Source organism: Cherax quadricarinatus, chromosome 95 (genome assembly GCF_038502225.1).
Source record: "Cherax quadricarinatus isolate ZL_2023a chromosome 95, ASM3850222v1, whole genome shotgun sequence".
NCBI classification, from domain to species: domain Eukaryota; kingdom Metazoa; phylum Arthropoda; class Malacostraca; order Decapoda; family Parastacidae; genus Cherax; species Cherax quadricarinatus.
Genome location: NC_091386.1, coordinates 2,156,280 through 2,177,768, shown reverse-complemented (window position 1 = coordinate 2,177,768; position 21,489 = coordinate 2,156,280). Strand labels below are relative to the sequence as shown.

The 21,489-nt window shown below is 41.2% G+C and overlaps 1 protein-coding gene across 5 annotated transcripts in view; it reads left to right on the top strand.

The window, feature by feature from the left end:
* The window catches only part of LOC128703928 (inner centromere protein A), a 45,008-nt gene extending 23,519 nt beyond the window's left edge, over positions 1 to 21,489 (top strand). For 3 of the 5 annotated variants that reach the window (XM_053798812.2, XM_053798813.2, XM_053798811.2), the window contains 9 exons: positions 438 to 533; positions 4,078 to 4,149; positions 13,073 to 13,219; positions 13,689 to 13,897; positions 15,370 to 15,571; positions 17,056 to 17,198; positions 17,505 to 17,628; positions 19,606 to 19,846; positions 20,132 to 21,489. In XM_053798812.2, the coding sequence (XP_053654787.1) occupies positions 438 to 533; positions 4,078 to 4,149; positions 13,073 to 13,219; positions 13,689 to 13,897; positions 15,370 to 15,571; positions 17,056 to 17,198; positions 17,505 to 17,628; positions 19,606 to 19,846; positions 20,132 to 20,325 (1,428 nt within the window). In that variant the 3' untranslated portion in view covers positions 20,326 to 21,489. The remainder of the gene's footprint in view (positions 1 to 437; positions 534 to 4,077; positions 4,150 to 13,072; positions 13,220 to 13,688; positions 13,898 to 15,369; positions 15,572 to 17,055; positions 17,199 to 17,504; positions 17,629 to 19,605; positions 19,847 to 20,131) is intronic. The other 2 variants (XM_053798815.2, XM_053798814.2) reach the window with 1 other exon arrangement.

Genomic DNA, 21,489 nt, shown 5'->3' with positions numbered 1-21,489 from the left:
AAAAGAACATATAGTACCAGATCATCATAGTTATATAATTCTTCTTCGACTGCAATTAGGAAAGTGGGCCACCCAAGGAAGGAACTACATTCACTTATCATTTATTCAATTTGGTGACTTCTTAATGGGGGGAGTCTACCTTGGTGGGAGACAGCCAGTGATCGAGAACATAATACAGTGGACCCCTGGTTAACGATATTTTTTCATTCCAGAAGTATGTTCGGGTGCCAGTACTGACCGAATTTGTTCCCATAAGGAATATTGTGAAGTAGATTAGTCCATTTCAGACCCCCAGACATACACGTACAAACGCACTTACATAAATACATGTACACTTACATAATTGGTCGCATTGGAAGCTGATCGTTAAGCGGGGGTCCACTGTACATGTTTGGGTTACATTTCCATTATCTTTAATGCAAGTTTTGCCTTAACAGCGTGAGAGTTCTACAAGACGTTGCGCTCGCAAGAGTTTGAAACGTGCTGTAGAGATTGCCAGGATTGCTGATTTTAAAAGATCCATTGAGTTGAAGGTGCGAGTTCTGTTGTACAACAGTAGAGCTTATTTGAGTATGCTGTATAGCTTTATTTAGGTGGTGAAAGTAAAAATGTAACTTTCTTAGATGGTGAAAGTAAAAAATATTACTTAGATGGTGAAGGTAAAAATATATTGTAGTAACTTAGTGAGTTCTTTTGAAGGTAATGGGTCATAGAAGTGGTTATACTGTATTGGTAAATTTTTAAGTAGTAGTTTCGATTTAATGCCGTTTTTATTTCTGCATTTCCATTTTTCAGAAACTCGTCTTCAGTTGCTTAAAAGAAAACCCAATTCTATACTTGCAAGAGACTGCAAAGATGTTTAATAATTTGTTTGGTAGGCTGTAAGCGGGTGGTTAATGATATACTTCTTCGGAGGCTTCTTTGTTTATTGTTAAGTCGTGGTGGGTACACAGGCTTGTATGTTGTGCCCATGGCCCGGGAGGGCCATCCCACGAGAGAGAGCTAGGAGTAGGCCTTGTGTCTTCCTGCTAGGCCACTGTGTGAGTGAGAGTGAGGCAAGGGCCGGTAGGCTGAAGTGGCAACGCCTATAGGTGGCAGCACCAGCATGGCGCGAAATATGAACTAAGCTGGCAGACAGCATAGGCTGTCTGTGCAGACAGTACAGGCTGTCTACATATGCTCGGCCACCTACCTCGCGTCGTCCAGACGCGACAATACTGGTGGTAAAAGAAACTCGGTCTCTCTCTCGTAGGAACAGGGCACAGAACACAAAATAAAAACATATATATACATATGGACATGGAAAAAAAACTTCCTACAGGGAGGGAAGAAAAAAACATGTGGGGTGTGCTAAACATCGTGGTCAAAGGCAGTGAGCGTCAGTGGGCATCACTGCACGCCTTCCTGCGTCTGGACAGATGCTGCAACACTGGAGACATCGCTGCGGCTGAGCTGTGACGTAACAGGGTACGGTCTCCTCTGGAACAGTGAAGCAGTCATCGTAGGAGTCGCTGCAGGTTTTCACTCAACCTGGGGCACGACATGCTGGTGCCCTCGAGTGAGGCGTCGACAAAACTCGGCAACTGGGCAGGACTTTTGGCAAGCGACTCAGGAGGACACTTCCCGACTGGTACTGTCGCTGGGCTGTCACTGCTGGCGAGCATGGAGAGAGTCGTGGCAGAGACGACTGGGCGAAACATCTGGGAGTCATAACATCATACACCAGACTGCAGTGAGAGAGCTAGCAGTCAAAGTGACATCTTTGTGCAGGCTGCTCACTGAAGCTTGTGACACGAGGCTGACACAGCACCTGCCAACAGTGGCTAACTGCAGCTTGGCGAGTGTCATCTCTCCACAGTTGGAGTTATAGCAGAGGTTAGTCTAAGCGTCCCCAGACTTGTTTCTCTGCATATAACTGCACTCTGACGGTCTGGAGGTGAAGTGAAACAAATCTCGATGGGAATCGTAGCAGGTACGATTCTGCAGAACATCACGAGCGACGAGCATAAAAGCTTTCTGTACAAGAGGGCTCGGTCACTTGGGGCTGTCTGATAGCTGTCAAACACACTGGTCACACGGGTGACTTAACACAGTGGTGTTACTCAGGTCTGGCTCAGACCTCACTGGACACATGGAAACTTTAAACACACCGCGGTACATGCGGTACACTAACATGTGAGAACACTGACTGAGAGGAATTAACACACGACATATATCTTCTCTTAGTCTTCTCGACAATATTTTAATAATTACTGAACACTCGATGGTGACATCGTGTGATGTCAGGCGTGATGACGTCAGCAGACATCTCGAGGTGACGTCAGCAGACATCGTGACGTCATGAAGTCGGCCAGCATCGTGGGTGACGTCGATGTGATGCGGGCAGCAGACCACAGCATGAGGCCTGGGACATCTGGCTCGGTAACTCACGTGGTTTGTAGGTCCACGTGACATCGCCCACACCCAACGTGGCGTCGTGATCCACGTGGCGTCGTGATCTACGTGGCGTCGTGATCTACGTGGCATGCTGATCCACGTAGCTTCGAGTGGCCTCGGGCACTCGGATACACAGCTCTGGCAATGAATCACACAAAAAACAGCAGAGGGAGTGAGCAGTGGTGAGTGGTGTATGGTAGGCTGGTGAGGTGTGAGAGTACAGCAGGGCGAAGCAAGGAACAGCCACTTCCTCCTCCCACACCCACAAACATGTGGAGAACTCACACTGGACGTGGAAATCACCACAAAACTCACCTCTGGCTTGCTGAAACAGCTGTGCTGAGCTGAACAACAACAGCAACATACAAGTGACGCTGAACACGTGACTTGAGAAACAGCGTGGGACGCTGTAGCCTGGGGTCACTTACAATTCTCAGAGAATTTCGCCAAATTTCGGCTGGATCCTGCTTGTACCTGTGTCTGGATGCTCAAATGTGCAGACACGACATCAGGATAACTTGTTGAGAGACGGATGCTTCTTGTGTAGGGTGATGAAGTGAAGATGACTTCATACCTCTCCTTCCTCTCTCCGGGCAAACAACTGCTGCGACCACCACTTCCCACCATTTATAACGAGATTATTTGGTGATGCTGCAAGCGGGGTTCAATGATATATTTTCTTTGGAGGCTTCTTTGTTTATTGTTAAGTCGTGGTGGGTACACAGGCTTGTGTGTTGTGCCCATGGCCCGGGAGGGCCATCCCATGAGAGAGAGCTACTAGTAGGCCTTGTGTCTTCCTGCTAGGCTGCTGTGTGAGTGAGAGCGAGGCAAGGGCAGGCAGGCTGAAGTGGCAACGCCTATAGGTGGCAGCACCAGCATGGCGCGAAATATGAACTAAGCTGGCAGACAGCATAGGCTGTCTGTGCAGACAGTACAGGCTGTCTACAAAGATACTGAATCTTACATACAGTAGGACCCCCCATATCTGCGGGGATATGTTACAATTACCTGCTGCAGATAATAGCAAACCTTATTTATAAGTTTTATTTGTTTACGTGGTTTAGAAAAACACTTAAGCAAACACTAGGACGTATTTATTAGAAAACGTTTCAGTCCTGGGACCTTGATCACTTCTAACATACAGAGGTTGAGGGGCATTATATATAGGCGGAGAGTGAGGTGTGAGTGACGCACGGTGACCTGAAGAATACTGTGCGTCACGCCTCACTCTCCACTTATATATAATGTCTTTCAACCTCTGTATGTTAGAAGTGATCAAGGTCTCAGGACCAAAACGTTTTCTGATAAATATGTCCTAGTGTTTGCTTACTTGTTTTTCTAAACCAACCTGCGGGTATTTATTACCAGGGTTTATACCATTTGTTTACATTCATACTTATTACAAACTTTGATAAATTGCACACAGCAAGTTAAGAATTATCACTTTTTCGCTGATAGGAAGCACTTCACGGCTTCTCTTAGGCTTTGAAGAGCTGCCACCATCGCTGTTTTTGTGCTCGATATTTTTTTTACAAAACTGTCCAAAATGGTTTGATTTTTTCCCTTGCGCTTATAGTAAAACTAAATTAGATTGGGAATATACAGAAAATATTTACTGAAACAAATCTACTTTCATTTCAGTCTCCGGAGTCTCATGGAGTTCGTATCAATCCTCCGGCAAGGACTCCGTCTCCAATTTGCCCTTCGGAGAAGGTTTTTAAATTTTTCCTTGTTTTATTTATTACAATATATTTTTCATCAGTCCTAAAATTCAACAGCTTTCAAATTGCATTCATATATGCCCACTTTAGCTGTGTAAATTTGTAAATGTAGGAAGATTTATTAAGTTTTCTTATTTTTTTGAGTCGCCTTACCTCAGTGGAGATGACTGATGTGTTGTTAAAAATGAAATCTTTCCTCCCTTCCTCCCTTCCTTCCTTCCTTCCTTCCTTCCCTCCCTCCCTTCCTTCCTTCCCTCCCTCCCTCCCTCCCTCCCTCCCTCCCTCCCTTCCTTCCTTCCTCCCTCCCTTCCTTCCTTCCTTCCTCCCTCCCTCCCTCCCTCCCTCCCTTCCTTCCTTCCTCTCTCCCTTCCTCTCTCCCTTCCTCTCTCCCCCGTACCCTCCACTTCCCTCCCTCCCTCCCACCTTCCTTATTTTCTCTCCCCCTTCCTTCTTTCCTTTCCCTCCCTCTCTCTTTCCATAGATCTTTGGCATTTTATCAAGAAGTTTATGTATGATAAGATTAGCAAAAGATGATCTTTTATTTGTCAGGAAATAAGAGAAATGCCTTTGTCAGAAAATGACCAGTTAAATAGTTAAGCATCTACAGGCCTTCACTAGCAAGGTCTTCACCTCATTCAGGAAATAAAGCACCGCGTGGAAATGACGTAAGATGCAACAGTGATGGCAAGAGATGAAAATTTTGCTTTAATGTGAGGATAGAAATTAGCAGGATGGGATTATTAAAGATTTTGTCATTTTTGTTTTACTAATGTGTTTGAAATTGAGAATATGCATTTATTTTCTTGCTACTCTATTGTATGTATACATATATACAGTTGCCGCAAAAAAAATCTATACATTTCCAATACAAAAAAAAATCTATACACTAGATTTTGGTGTATACATTTCACATGAATTTCCGCCATAAGAAAGTGGGCGGAACTTGTGATAGCTTAGTGTACTGGAGCCCGTCTTGCTCCAACATTCCCCACCACCCCACACTTCAGTGCTCTTCCAGAGCTTGATGATGGAGGATTGTTACGTTATTACTCATTGCCCATTTTTGCACTTGACCATGAACTTTGCCACGCTATATCTCTGCTCCAAGTGGTCAGAATGGGTCAAACTAAACTTTCAGTTGTAGGGAAGACTTGTGCACTCACCCTATTAGAGTAAGGTATGTCTGTGATATGTGTAACTGCAGACCTGAAGGTGACTACGATGGCAATTTACAACTTCAAGAAAGCAGCTGCCTCACTCCCACCTGGCACCGTACCACCTAGGTAAGTGGGGTCTGAGGCCCCCAAGAAGACTTCTCTTCGCACAGACAAGATCCTGAAGGGGGAAGTGTTATCAAATCCTGCCATAACAGGCACAGACCTCAGTAGAAAGCATCCTGCACTCCTGAAAGACATCGCAGTGCGAACCATTCAGCACCGACTGCAAGAGGATCTGAAAATGCCTGCTCGACTTGCCGCCAAGAAGCCCATGCTAACGGAAGCTGTGAGGAAGAAACGGCTTCAGTTCTGCAACAAGTACAAGGATTGGACCTCAGTTCAGTGGCAGAAGGTGATGTTCAGTGACAAGAGTACCTTCAGGCTCGTCAGGAGAGGCTATAAGACTTTCCATCGTCCCAGTGGTGTGTCCTGTTATGCCATGAAGACAGTGAAGCACCCTGACCGTGTTATGGTCTGGGATGCTTTTAGTGGTTATAAGGGCAGAGGTGGACTGTACTTTCTTCCTAAGAACACTACTTTGAAGGGAAGTAATTATATCAAGGTGTTAAGGAACCACATACTGACATTTTGGAACATTCACATGTGATTTTTTTATTCATGATGGTGCCCCTGTCCATAAGTCAAAAGGAGTGAAAAAGTTCCTTGAGGACAATAATATCAGTGTTTTGGACTGGCCAGGCAATTCCCCTGACCTAAATCCTATCGAGAATGCCTGGCATGTAACGGAAAATGAGAATGCAAAAACTCGACCCATCAACATCACAGACCTGAAGGAGGCACTGAAGAAGCTTTGGATCAACATGGATGCCTTCCTCTCCACTCTCGCAGCTACGATGCCCAGGCAACTTCAGATGGTGATAAAGAACAATGGTAACATGACCAAGTACTAGTTGAAAGCTAAAAAGTGAAAATAAAATACATGTACATACATACATTAAGTTGCATTTTTAGGTTTTATTGTCCAAAAATTATTAATGTATAGATTTTTTCTGCAGCCACTGTACACATGTATATGCACACCCATCTGGGTTTTCTTCTATTTTCTTAATAGTTCTTGTTCTTGTTTATTTCCTCTAATCTCCATGGGAAAGTGGAACAGAATTCTTCCTTCATAAGTGGCAATTAAAATGCCAGGAGCAAGGGGCTAGTACCCCTTTTTCCTGTATACATTACTAAATACCAGGAGCAAGGTGATAGTAACACCTCATGTATACATTACTAAATACTGGGAGCAAGGGGCTAGTAATACCTCATGTATACATTACTAAATACCGGGAGCAAGGGACTAGTAACACCTCATGTATACATTACTAAATACCGGGAGCAAGGGACTAGTAACACCTTCTCATGTACACATTACTAAATACTGGGAGCAAGGGACTAGTAACACCTTCTCATGTATACATTACTAAATACTGGGAGCAAGGGACTAGTAACACCTTCTCATGTATACATTACTAAATACTGGGAGCAAGGGACTAGTAACACCTCATGTATACATTACTAAATACTGGGAGCAAGGGGCTAGTAACACCTCATGTATACATTACTAAATACTGGGAGCAAGGGACTAGTAACACCTTCTCATATATACATTACTAAATACCGGGAGCAAGGGACTAGTAACACCTTCTCATGTATACATTACTAAATACCGGGAGCAAGGGACTAGTAACACCTTCTCATGTATACATTACTAAATACTGGGAGCAAGGGGCTAGTAACACCTCATGTATACATTACTAAATACTGGGAGCAAGGGACTAGTAACACCTTCTCATGTATACATTACTAAATACCGGGAGCAAGGGACTAGTAACACCTTCTCATGTATACATTACTAAATACTGGGAGCAAGGGGCTAGTAACACCTCATGTATACATTACTAAATACTGGGAGCAAGGGACTAGTAACACCTTCTCATGTATACATTACTAAATACCGGGAGCAAGGGACTAGTAACACCTTCTCATGTATACATTACTAAATACCGGGAGCAAGGGACTAGTAACACCTTCTCATGTATACATTACTAAATACTGGGAGCAAGGGGCTAGTAACACCTCATGTATACATTACTAAATACTGGGAGCAAGGGACTAGTAACACCTTCTCATGTATACATTACTAAATACCGGGAGCAAGGGACTAGTAACACCTTCTCATGTATACATTACTAAATACCGGGAGCAAGGGACTAGTAACACCTTCTCATGTATACATTACTAAATACTGGGAGCAAGGGACTAGTAACACCTTCTCGTGCATACATTACTAAATACCGGGAGCAAAGGACTAGTAACACCTCATGTATGCATTATTAAATACTGGGAGCAAGGTGCTAGTAACACCTTCTCATGTTTTTTTTTTTTTTTTTTTTTTTTTTCTTTTTTTTTTTTTTTTTCTTTTCTTTTCTTTTCTTTTCTTTTTTCTTTTTTCTTTTTTTTTTTCCAACAAGTCGGCTGTCTCCCACCGAGGCAGGGTGACCCAAAAAAGAAAGAAAATACCCAAAAAGAAAATACTTTCATCATCATTCAGCACTTTCACCACACTCACAAATTATCACTGTTTTTGCAGAGGTGCTCAGAATACAACAGTTTAGAAGCATCTGCGTATAAAGATACACAACATATCCCTCCAAACTGCCAATATCCCAAACCCCTCCTTTAAAGTGCAGGCATTGTACTTCCCATTTCCAGGACTCAAGTCCGACTATATGAAAATAACCGGTTTCCCTGAATTTTTTTTTTTTTTTTTTTTTTTTCAACAAGTCGGCCGTCTCCCACCGAGGCAGGGTGACCCAAAAAAAGAAAGAAAATCCCCAAAAAGAAAATACTTTCATCATCATTCAACACTTTCACCACACTCGCACATTATCACTGTTTTTGCAGAGGTGCTCAGAATACAACAGTCTAGAAGCATACACATATAAAGATACACAACATATCCCTCCAAACTGCCAATATCCCAAACCCCTCCTTTAAAGTGCAGGCATTGTACTTCCCATTTCCAGGACTCAAGTCCGACTATATGAAAATAACCGGTTTCCCTGAATCCCTTCACTAAATATTACCCTGCTCACACTCCAACAGATCGTCAGGTCCCAAGTACCATTCGTCTCCATTCACTCCTATCTAACACGCTCACGCACACTTCCTGGAAGTCCAAGCCCCTCGTCCACAAAACCTCCTTCACCCCCTCTCTCCAACCCTTTCGAGGACGACCCCTACCCCTCCTTCCTTCCCCTATAGATTTATATGCTTTCCATGTCATTCTACTTTGATCCATTCTCTCTAAATGACCAAACCACCTCAACAACCCCTCTTCTGCCCTCTGACTAATGCTTTTATTAACTCCGCACCTTTTCCTAATTTCCACACTCCGAATTTTCTGCATAATATTTACACCACACATTGCCCTTAGACAGGACATCTCCACTGCCTCCAACTGTCTCCTCGCCGCTGCATTTACCACCCAAGCTTCACATCCATATACCTCAACGCACCACTCACCTTTTTTCCCTCATCAATTCTATGATTAACCTCATCCTTCATAAATCCATCCGCCGACACGTCAACTCCCAAGTATCTGAAAACATTTACTTCTTCCATATTCCTCCTCCCCAATTTGATATCCAATTTTTCTTCATCTAAATCATTTGATACCCTCATCACCTTACTCTTTTCTATGTTCACTTTCAACTTTCTTCCTTTACACACATTCCCAAACTCATCCACTAACCTTTGCAGTTTTTCTTTAGAATCTCCCATAAGCACAGTATCATCAGCAAAAAGTAACTGTGTCAATTCCCATTTTAAATTTGATTCCCCATAATTTAATCCCACCCCTCTCCCGAACACCCTAGCATTTACTTCCTTTACAACCCCATCTATAAATATATTAAACAACCATGGTGACATTACACATCCCTGTCTAAGACCTACTTTTACCGGGAAGTATTCTCCCTCTCTTCTACACACCCTAACCTGAGCCTCACTATCCTCATAAAAACTCTTTACAGCATTTAGTACTTACCACCTATTCCATATACTTGCAACATCTGCCACATTGCTCCTCTATCCACTCTATCATATGCCTTTTCTAAATCCATAAATGCAATAAAAACTTCCCTACCTTTATCTAAATACTGTTCACATATGTGCTTCAATGTAAACATTTGATCTTCACATCCCCTACCCACTCTGAAACCTCCTTGCTCATCCGCAATCCTACATTCTGTCTTACCTCTAATTCTTTCAGTTATAACCCTACCGTATACTTTTCATGGTATACTCAGTAAACTTATTCCTATATAATTTTTACAATCTCTTTTGTCCCCTTTCCTTTTATACTATACATGCTCTCCGCCAATCCCTAGGTACCTTCCCCTCTTTCATACATTTATTAAACAAAAGTACCAACCACTCCAACACTATATCCCCCCCTGCTTTTAACATTTCTGTCATGATCCCATCAGTTCCAGCTGCTTTACCCCCTTTCATTCTACGTAATGCCTCACGTACCTCCACCACGCTTACATTCTGCTCTTCTTCACTCCTAAAAGATGATATACTTCCCTGACCAGTGCATGAAATTACCTTCTCATATATACATTACTAAATACCAGGAGCAAGGGACTAGTAACACCTTCTCAGGTTTACATTACTAAATACCGGGAGCAAGGTGCTAGTAACACCTTCTCAGGTTTACATTACTAAATACTGGGAGCAAGGTGCTAGTAACACCTTCTCAGGTTTACATTACTAAATACCAGGAGCAAGGTGCTAGTAACACCTTCTCAAGTTTACATTACTAAATACCGGGAGCAAGGTGCTAGTAACACCTTCTCAGGTTTACATTACTAAATACTGGGAGCAAGGTGCTAGTAACACCTCAGGTTTACATTACTAAATACCGGGAGCAAGGTGCTAGTAACACCTTCTCATGTATATATTACTAAATACCGGGAGCAAGGGACTAGTAACACCTCATGTATACATTACTAAATACCGGGAGCAAGGGACTAGTAACACCTCATGTATACATTACTAAATACCGGGAGCAAGGGACTAGTAACACCTCATGTATACATTACTAAATACCGGGAGCAAGGGGCTAGTAACACCTCATGTATACATTACTAAATACCGGGAGCAAGGGACTAGTAACACCTTCTCATGTATACATTACTAAATACCGGGAGCAAGGGACTAGTAACACCTTCTCATGTATACATTACTAAATACCGGGAGCAAGGGACTAGTAACACCTTCTCATGTATACATTACTAAATACCGGGAGCAAGGGACTAGTAACACCTTCTCATGTATACATTACTAAATACCGGGAGCAAGGGGCTAGTAACACCTCATGTATACATTACTAAATACCGGGAGCAAGGGGCTAGTAACACCTTCTCATGTATACATTACTAAATACCGGGAGCAAGGGACTAGTAACACCTTCTCATGTATACATTACTAAATACCGGGAGCAAGGGACTAGTAACACCTTCTCATGTATACATTACTAAATACTGGGAGCAAGGGACTAGTAACACCTTCTCATGTATACATTACTAAATACTGGGAGCAAGGGGCTAGTAACACCTTCTCATGTATACATTACTAAATACTGGGAGCAAGGGGCTAGTAACACCTTCTCATGTATACATTACTAAATACCGGGAGCAAGGGGCTAGTAACACCTCATGTATACATTACTAAATACCGGGAGCAAGGGAGTAGTAACACCTTCTCATGTATACATTATTAAATACCGGGAGCAAGAGGCTAGTAACACCTTCTCATGTATACATTACTAAATACTGGGAGCAAGGGGCTAGTAACACCTTCTCATGTATACATTACTAATTACTGGGAGCAAGGGGCTAGTAACACCTCATGTATACATTACTAAATACTGGGAGCAAGGGGCTAGTAACACCTTCTCATGTATACATTACTAAATACCGGGAGCAAGGTGCTAGTAACACCTTCTCATGTATACATTATTAAATACTGGGAGCAAGGTGCTAGTAACACCTCATGTTTACATTACTAAATACTGGGAGCAAGGTGCTAGTAACACCTTCTCAGGTTTACATTACTAAATACTGGGAGCAAGGTGCTAGTAACACCTTCTCAGGTTTACATTACTAAATACTGGGAGCAAGGTGCTAGTAACACCTTCTCAGGTTTACATTACTAAATACCGGTAGCAAGGTGCTAGTAACACCTTCTCATGTTTACATTACTAAATACCGGGAGCAAGGGGCTAGTAACACCTTCTCAGGTTTACATTACTAAATACCGGTAGCAAGGTGCTAGTAACACCTTCTCAGGTTTACATTACTAAATACCGGTAGCAAGGTGCTAGTAACACCTCAGGTTTACATTACTAAATACCGGTAGCAAGGTGCTAGTAACACCTTCTCAGGTTTACATTACTAAATACCGGTAGCAAGGTGCTAGTAACACCTTCTCATGTTTACATTACTAAATACCGGTAGCAAGGTGCTAGTAACACCTTCTCAGGTTTACATTACTAAATACCGGTAGCAAGGTGTTAGTAACACCTTCTCATGTTTACATTACTAAATACCGGGAGCAAGGTGCTAGTAACACCTTCTCATGTTTACATTACTAAATACCAGGAGCAAGGTGCTAGTAACACCTTCTCATGTTTACATTACTAAATACTGGGAGCAAGGTGCTAGTAACACCTTCTCATGTTTACATTACTAAATACCGGGAGCAAGGGGCTAGTAACACCTTCTCATGTTTACATTACTAAATACCGGGAGGAAGGTGCTAGTAACACCTTCTCAGGTTTACATTACTAAATACCGGGAGCAAGGTGCTAGTAACACCTCAGGTTTGCATTACTAAATACCGGGAGCAAGGTGCTGGTAACACCTTCTCAGGTTTACATTACTAAATACTGGGAGCAAGGTGCTAGTAACACCTTCTCAGGTTTACATTACTAAATACCGGGAGCAAGGTGCTAGTAACACCTCAGGTTTGCATTACTAAATACCGGGAGCAAGGTGCTGGTAACACCTTCTCAGGTTTACATTACTAAATACTGGGAGCAAGGTGCTAGTAACACCTTCTCATGTTTACATTACTAAATACTGGGAGCAAGGTGCTAGTAACACCTCAGGTTTGCATTACTAAATACCGGGAGCAAGGTGCTGGTAACACCTTCTCAGGTTTACATTACTAAATACCGGGAGCAAGGTGCTAGTAACACCTTCTCAGGTTTACATTACTAAATACTGGGAACAAGGTGCTAGTAACACCTTCTCATGTATCTATTACTAAATACCAGGAGCAAGGGGCTAGTAACACCTTCTCAGGTTTACATTACTAAATACCTGGAGCAAGGTACTAGTAACACCTTCTCACGTTTACATTACTAAATACTGGGAACAAGGTGCTAGTAACACCTCCTGTAACACAAGCTGTCTCTCAAGGCAGATTAACCTGAAAAAGAAGAAAAAGGTTTTTCTTCGTACAGTTAGTAATTTGTACAGAAGAAGGTGTTACTAGCACTTTGCTCTCGACATTTTAGTTGCCTCTTAGGACATGCATGGCTTACGGAGGAAGGATTCTTCTCCAGTTCCCCATGAAGTGTACAAAACATATTTGCATTAACCATTCATATTTACGCAGGTGGTGCGCCCAAATATGCATCGGATGCTTGGCAGCAATAATAGCACCTTCGGAAGCTCCGGTCGTATTACGCCAAAAACGTACTCAAAAATTCGACAGCTGTGTTTAACTTCATCGTCTTCAGGAGAGCAAAATAAAACTCTGAAGGTTATATATGCAGATTATTTTGTAATCATTAATAAAGGTTTTGATTTTACAACGGTACAAAAGCAATTACTTTTGAGGTGAAACTTAAGATAATTACCCAGCATGAAGGTAGCAAGTCTGTAACTTGTATTCATTTATTTACTTTTCAATTCTGGTATTTAGTTATAGTAATTATATGTTTATTTACATATTCATTGACAGTCGATGTAATCAGTCCATCACCCTCAAAGACATAGTTTTGAGTTAGTCCCTTCTTCTCCAGGCTGAGGGACTGACAACCTCAGAACTATGCCTTCAAGGGTGATGGACTGATTATATCATCTTTACATCTCTACTGCTTGTACTGTCTCCTCTGTATTCCACTGAAGAAGCCTACTGTGTAGGCAAAACGCTTTGCATTAAAGATACCTAACTGTTGCACGTGTGTCGTATCAAAGTGTATACATTTTGTAATTTCTTACTCCCACAGAAAATAGGTAATACTCCAAATGAAGGGAAGCGCGCAGGGAACATAGTGAGCGGTTTATCATCATTTATTAAAGTGCAACCAGCCAAACCATCGCGGGAAGAACTGGAAGAAATAAGACAGATAGAACTAGCAAAGAGGAGGGAACGAGAAGATGAAACAAGAAAAAAGAAAGAAGAATTAATGAAATTGAGAGTAGAAGAGAAGAAAAGGTTAGTCAAAGATAGATTTTTTTTTTTTTTTTTTTTTTTTTTTTTTTCTCCAAATTGTTTGGAGTCGGGGATACAGTAGTTGTTGATATGCACTAGCGTGAGTACGCTCTTAGTAGATAATTTGCCTGACAGTTTTGAGAAGTACCAAGGTAACTTTATGCAACATGGTACTCCTTGCCATACTGCCATAGACTTAAAAACTTAGCTACATGATTGTGATATATGTCCTTTTTTAATGACTGACCTGGGATTGCGATATTTATCATTTTTTACAGGTGTTCTGATACGACAATTTAGATGTCCCTCCAAACTGCCAATATCCCTAACCCCTCCTTTAAAGTGCAGGCATCGTACTTCCCACTTCCAGGACTCAAGTCCGGCTAACCAGTTTACCTGAATCCCTTCACAATATGTTACCCTGCTAACACTCCAACAGCTCGTCAAGTTCCGTAAACCATTCGTCTCCATTCACTGTGCATGTATACTGGATATTCAAATTCCTATGACTTGGAGTTGTCCTGATTTCCTACCATTCATCAGATGCTGTTATGAACTTCTAGGGCTTAGTTCCTCCTTACTAGTATATTAACAGTAGCAACTTATCCATTAGTATTTAGGAGCAAGCAAAGGTTTCTTTCCTGCTTAGACAATGTACTTGTTGTGAGTGGAGGCAAATGGCTTTTGGGACATAATAAGCTGTTAAAGTATGTGCATGGTAATATTATGTGAAGGGATTTAGGGAAACCAGTTAGGTGGACTTGAGTCCTGGAGGTGGGAAGTGCAATGCCTGCACTTTAAAGTAGGGGTTTGGGATATTGGCAGTTTGGAGGACTTCTAAACTGTCATATCTGAACGCCTTTACAAAGACAGTGATTATGTATGAGTGAGGTGAAAGTGTTGAATGATGAAAGTATTTTTTTTCTTTTTGGGTCGCCCTGCCGCAGTGGGAGACGGCCGACGTGTTAAAAAAAAAAAATTCAACCCCTTGCTGGGGTCCTCTTCAGCAAATACAAACTTCTATTTATATTCAATATAGGCTTAGCTATAATTTCCTGAATGTAAGAACTATGACTATTATGTACGTGTCATCTTAAATAGAAGTCCTGCAAGAGTGCAAAAGCTTTAACAGGTTACATTTCTCTCAGTGATGGCTGTTTTCCTTATCTTTTTTTCTGCCAAAATAGGTTTTTAATTTATTAACGTTGCCTTTGATAAGTTCCAAGAGTTTTTCTACTCCTGGAGCCCGGCCATGGGCCAGGCTCATCTGGTGTTTGCCTGGTCAACCAGGTTGTTGCTGCTGGTGGTCCACTGTCTCACATATCTATCACAGCCAGGTTGATCTGACCCGCTGAAGATACTTGTCCAATTTCCTCTTGAAGATTTCTATATTTGGTTGTACATGTTTCCTGAAGCTTATATTATTTGGTGGTATTAATGCTGGAAGTAGTTATCAACTCAGCCTTTCTCAACAGACAAAATGAAATTAGGATGAAGAGAGTTCAAGAAGCACGTGAGGAGAGGGAACGTAAAGCAGTGGAGGCCAAGGAACAGCAAGAGAGGGAGAGGAAGATTAGAGAGGAGCGGCAGAAAGAGGAACAGCAACGTAAAAAGCAACAGCTTCTCGCCAAGAAACGTGCAGAAGAGGAAGCAAAACTTCGCAAGATTAGAGAACAGGTATGTTTTGTACTGCAGTTATTTCTGCTTCCACTCAGAAATTTCGGGGTTATTTTACCTCAAGACATCAATAACAACACTGCAGCTAGCCGGAGGATTGAACCAGTGTTGTTTTAGCCCGCCTCAGGGCAAGCGAAAATTCACAATGCTGTAAACCACTTGTCCAGTGGTTTAGAGCATTGTGAATTATCACTTGCCATGAGGCAGGCTAACACAACATGGGTTCGATCCTCCGAATAGCCGTCATGTTGTTATTGATTAAACGCCACCTGTTCGTGGTTGCAATAACCTCAAGATATATTGAAGGACTAATGGAGAATGGCAGATATTGCATCAGTATTTATGTAAGGAGGTACGGCGGATCCTTAATCTAAGGCCTCGGTGACAAGAATTGTTTTAAAAATGCTGGTAAAAAATTTTTTAGAGAAGAGTGGATAAGACACATCAAGGGAGAGCGTCATTTGTTAAACAATTGACCCACTCAAAAAAAATTGTGAATAAATAACAAAAAAAAAGGCACAATACAGTGACTGGAACGATACACAAATAACCCGTACATAAAAGAGAGAAGCTTACGACGACGTGTCGGTCCGACTTGGACCATTTACAAAGTGACTTTGTAAATGGTCCAAGTCGGACCGACACGTCGTCGTAAGCTTCTCTCTTTTATGTGCGGGTTATTTGTGTGAATAAATGGTTTATACGACCATAAAGATGATTATTGAGACTTGTGTAATATTTGGCCATTTTTATCTTGGAAATGTTTCACCAGGCTGTGACTTCTTCAGTCCTGCACAGAGAAAGGTGGAAGATGAGGAGGAGGATGAGTTTGAGGTAGTCAGTCCCTCAGACTGGAATCAACTCCAGGCTGAGGGACTGATTACCTGAAAGTCCTCATCATGAGGAGGACTTGTGGCAATCAGTCCCTCAGTCCAGGCTGGGGGACTGATAACCTCAAGAAGACTCGTTCCTTCCTCCATAAGTCATGAATGTCATAAGAGGTGACTAAAATGCCGGGAGCAAGGAACTAGTAACCCATTCTCCCGTATATATTACTAAATTTTAAAAGAAAAACTTAATGTTTCTTTTTTCGGTCACTCTGCCTCAGTGGGATACAGCTAGTGTGTTGAAGAATATTCAGCACTTTTTTTTTTTTTTTTTTTTTTTTTTTTTTTTTTGAACTACACGTAAGACTAGCTGAACCTAGTTACAGCATCCCACCAAGGCAGGGTGACCTAAATAGAAAAAAAAAAATTTAACTTGAGTAATTTATGCAAAAGATGTTACTAGCACCTTGCTCCCTGCATTTTAGTCGCCTCTTATGACATATGGCTTACAGAGGAAGAATTCTTCTCCCGTTCCTCGTGGAGATAGTGAAGATTGCACTGATAGAAAATAGGAGTTTTTTATATATGTATAATGTTGGATGTTATATAGTAGTGTTTGCTATTGAGAAAAATTTTAAGCCCGTTTATAAATCATAGCGTGAAGAGGAACGACAAAAGCAGGAAGAAGAGACAAAACGGTTAATGGAAGAAGAGAAACGTGCTGAAGAAGAAAGAAAACAGGAAGAGAAGCGTGCTCATCTGGCTGAACAACGGCGATTACAGGAAGAAGAGAAAAAACGGTGAGTGGGTGTTTTATATTTCATAAAATAAAACACGGAACAGTTAGGGTTTAAACACATGGCGAGTGAGTCGTAAAACTCCAGGCCAATGTAAGCCACTTCATTCATGGCTTTATAATGGCCTATGGCAGAAGAAAATGTCATTCTGTCTTCATTTGTAACCTGAGAGTTTGTGGTTGGAACTATCTGCTTCAGTGTGACTTAGGTTCTGAATATCTTCTAGAGATTCTTTGTTGCATTTACTGATTTTTTTTTATTCATGTTAAGCGCTGAACCCAAACATAATATAGAAAAAAAAATTTTCAGAAGAATAGCTGAAGTGGAGCGTATTTTCCGTGAGAAGAAAGAATTAGAGAGGCTTCGATTACGTGAAGCAGAGCGCGTTCCCGAGAAAAACCAAAATAAAATATCTCCTACGGCAGCTCCGAAGGTTAGTACTTGTGATGTTCTCTAATGAAACTCACAAAGCAGAAAAAATGTATGGGAAATGTTTGCTGGATTGAAATGAGCTCAATGTATTGTATAAAAGTTGAGATGAAAAAAGGTATAAGAAATAATCCATACAGCTTATACAGCAAGTTAGGTTCTGGGCTACTGTAGGAACTCACTTATACATCAGGTTAGGTTCCAGGCCACTGTACTGCTCATACAGCAAGTTAGGCTCTGGGCTATTGTAGGACTCTGCTTATACAGTAGGTTAAGTTCCAGGCTAATGTAGGACCCGCTTATACAGCAGGTTAGGTTCCGAGCTACTGCAAAACATGGCCTTTTTTCATTTTCAAATGCATATAGAAGCCTGATAGCATGTTTGTGCTATCATATGTTAACTATCAGGGTCCAGACCCTTGATCTAAAACTTGTCCACAGGAATTTTCAAAGCAAAATTATTTTTTCTTGTGAAACGGTAGAGAATCATTTCCTGAAGGTAATAAAACAAAAAGCATGAATTTTGATGGAAAATTGACGGAATTGCTGATGATACCGTGCTTATGGGAGATTCTAAAGAAAAATTGCAAAGGTTAGTGGATGAGTTTGGGAATGTGTGTAAAGGTAGAAAGTTGAAAGTGAACATAGAAAAGAGTAAGGTGATGAGGGTATCAAATGATTTAGATGAAGAAAAATTGGATATCAAATTGGGGAGGAGGAATATGGAAGAAGTGAATGTTTTCAGATACTTGGGAGTTGACGTGTCGGCGGATGGATTTATGAAGGATGAGGTTAATCATAGAATTGATGAGGGAAAAAAGGTGAGTGGTGCGTTGAGGTATATATGTAGTCAAAAAACGTTATCTATGGAGGCAAAGAAGGGAATGTATGAAAGTATAGTAGTACCAACACTCATATATGGGTGTGAAGCTTGGGTTGTGAATGCAGCAGCGAGGAGACGGTTGGAGGCAGTGGAGATGTCCTGTCTAAGGGCAATGTGCGGTGTAAATATTGTGCAGAAAATTCGGAGTGTGGAAATTAGGAAAAGGTGTGGAGTTAATAAAAGTATTAGTCAGAGGGCTGAAGAGGGGTTGTTGAGGTGGTTTGGTCATTTAGAGAGAATGGATCAAAGTAGAATGACATGGAGAGCATTTAAATATGTAGGAGAAGGAAGGTGGGGTAGGGGTTGTCCTCGAAAAGGTTGGAAGGAAGGGGTAAGGGAGGTTTTGTGGGCGAGGGGCTTGGACTTCCAGGAGGCGTGCATGAGCCTGTTTGATAGGAGTGAATGGATACGAATGGTATTTGGGACCTGACGATCTGTTGGAGTGTAAGCAGGGTAATATTTAGTGAAAGGATTCAGGGAAACCAGTTATTTTTATATAGCTGGACTTGAGTCCTGGAAATGGGAAGTACAATGCCTGCACTCTAAAGGAGGAGTTTTGGGATATTAGCAGTTTGGAGGGATATGTTGTGTATCTTTATACGTATATGCTTCTAAACTGTTGTGTTCTGAGCACCTCTGCAAAAACAGTGATTATGTGTGAGTGTGGTGAAAGTGTTGAATGATGATGAAAGTATTTTCTTTTTGGGTCACCCTGCCTCGGTGGGAGACGGCCAACTTGTTGAGAAAAAAAAATGTATGTGCAGTGTAACATAAGTGAAAGTAGAAGTAGCAAGATGTACCTGAAATCTTGCATGTTTCTGAGACAAAAAAAACATCAGCAATCCTACCATCATGTAAAACAATTACAGGTTTGTGTTTTACACTCACTCGGCAGCATGGTAGTACCTCCCTGGGCGGTTGCTGTCTACTAACCTACTACCTAAGTCACTGCCTGGCTATGATAGCATGTATCTTGATCATATTCCCTCTTTAACATTCATTCTTCTGAAGACAGGAAGCCTTGTTATTGCATTATTTCTTTATTACTCATTCCCCTCCTTAATTTTTTTTATATTTTTCTATGTGATGTTCTTTCAGGCTGCATTAAATGACACTTATACTGCCACTGACAATAAGGAAAACGGTGGCCTCAATAGCACATTCACAAAACTCTTGGACGTTAACCAGTCCAATTACACTTGCGCGACAGCAACAAAGAATACAAAGACTAGAAAGAAAGATCCGTCAGAGAACAACTATTGTATAGATGATATGAAGAGTGATGACTCGACCGATGAGGAGAGCAAGCCTAGGAAGAAGGTTCCTTCTTGGGCAACAAGTAAGTGTTGAACAAATTCCGTTTATTTTTACATAGCTTTTAATCATGCACAAGATGTGTGTGAAATACAGTAAATCCTCTACTTAAAAAACACGTTGAGAATCTTCCATATTGTGGATAATATCATTATTATACACAATTCAGGAGGACTGTATAGAATGTGCCTCTGGTAAATACTTATTAGCACACTGAAATCCATTCTTAAGAATCAAAGTGAGAATTATGCAAGAATTGGTACTGTAAAGAAACTATCTTGTATATAATCTTTGCTTTTCTGCTTTACAGAACCTGAGCTGACTTATTCTGTGATCAACCAGGAACACTACCCACCTGTCATTGAGGAGATCTTTCCCCCATCGGTACTACTTCTTGTGCCTGATCTTACCAAAATGTTTGACAAACAACGTAGGAGATTCTTCAAACGCACTTCTAGTGCCGTGTGGAACACACCGCCTTCTAAATATTTTGAGTCATGTTAAACTGACCACTGTGTAGGATATATTGTTTATATTTCCCTGACCACTCCTGAGGTAGTGGCACAACTGGAGGCCCCTGATGGTGGGTTTGTCTCCCCATATTCTTCTTGCCTACTCTGTCCTCACTGGGTCTTCCTGGTATGTAAGCAAACCTCAAATTAACTTATTATGAACTCAAAATTCTGTTTTCCATGCCCCTGTGCATGTTAAAAGACTTAACATGGTAGCCCATCTTCAAGAATTAAAACATTATTTTTTCTTAAAGTTTGACGCATATTATTGTAGCCTATATTTGGTGAATATTACATGTCTTATGGTATTATGCAGTGTAGTACAGTACCGCTTATGGTATTATAATGTAGTATAGTACAATACTGCTTATGGTATTATACTGTAGTATAATACTGCTTTCAGTATTGTAGTGTAGTATAATGTTTGTATCATACTATATATCTAAAGTAGAATATTTACACAATTTTTCTTTTAACAATCCAGTGTTCAGTGAGACTTTGCTGTACTTGACTCTTCCTTTCTATGGTGTTAATGATGTTACCTGCCTGCCAGTCTTTTTAACATCCCCCCTCCCCCTTGTTTTTCTTTTAATACGTCATCCGTGTCCCACCAAGGCCGGGTGACCCAAATAAGAAGAAACACTTTCGCCATCACTCGCTACATCACTGTCTTGCCAGAGGCACACCAATTCTATCCCCTTGTTTACTTTTTTTTTGCTTGTTCTTGCATCTGTTTCATCTATTCTGTGTGTTCAACCATCCCAAATTTGTCTTCACCCATTTGCCATATTTCTTTTCTTTGTCCTCTGATACCATCTGTCTATCTTATATTGCATGGTTGCTGTTCTTCATATAGTATTACCACAAGGAAGTCTTGGCTGCTTCATATATATGAAGCTGTGATTGTAGATTCTTATTTAGAAATTTCAATCTCTTAATAAATGACCTAAATATTCCTCCATATACATACTCTCAGTATTGAAATATTCCCACGTAGTTTGGCCAGCAGGTATTGTATTCAGGTTTGCCTTAAGTCACTGAAATTGTCCCACAAGTACATGTGTACTGTAATTTAACCCTTAAACTGTCCAAACGTAGATCTACGTTTACTCTGCTAGCAGGTTTAGAAAGACACGTAAGCAAACACTATAACATA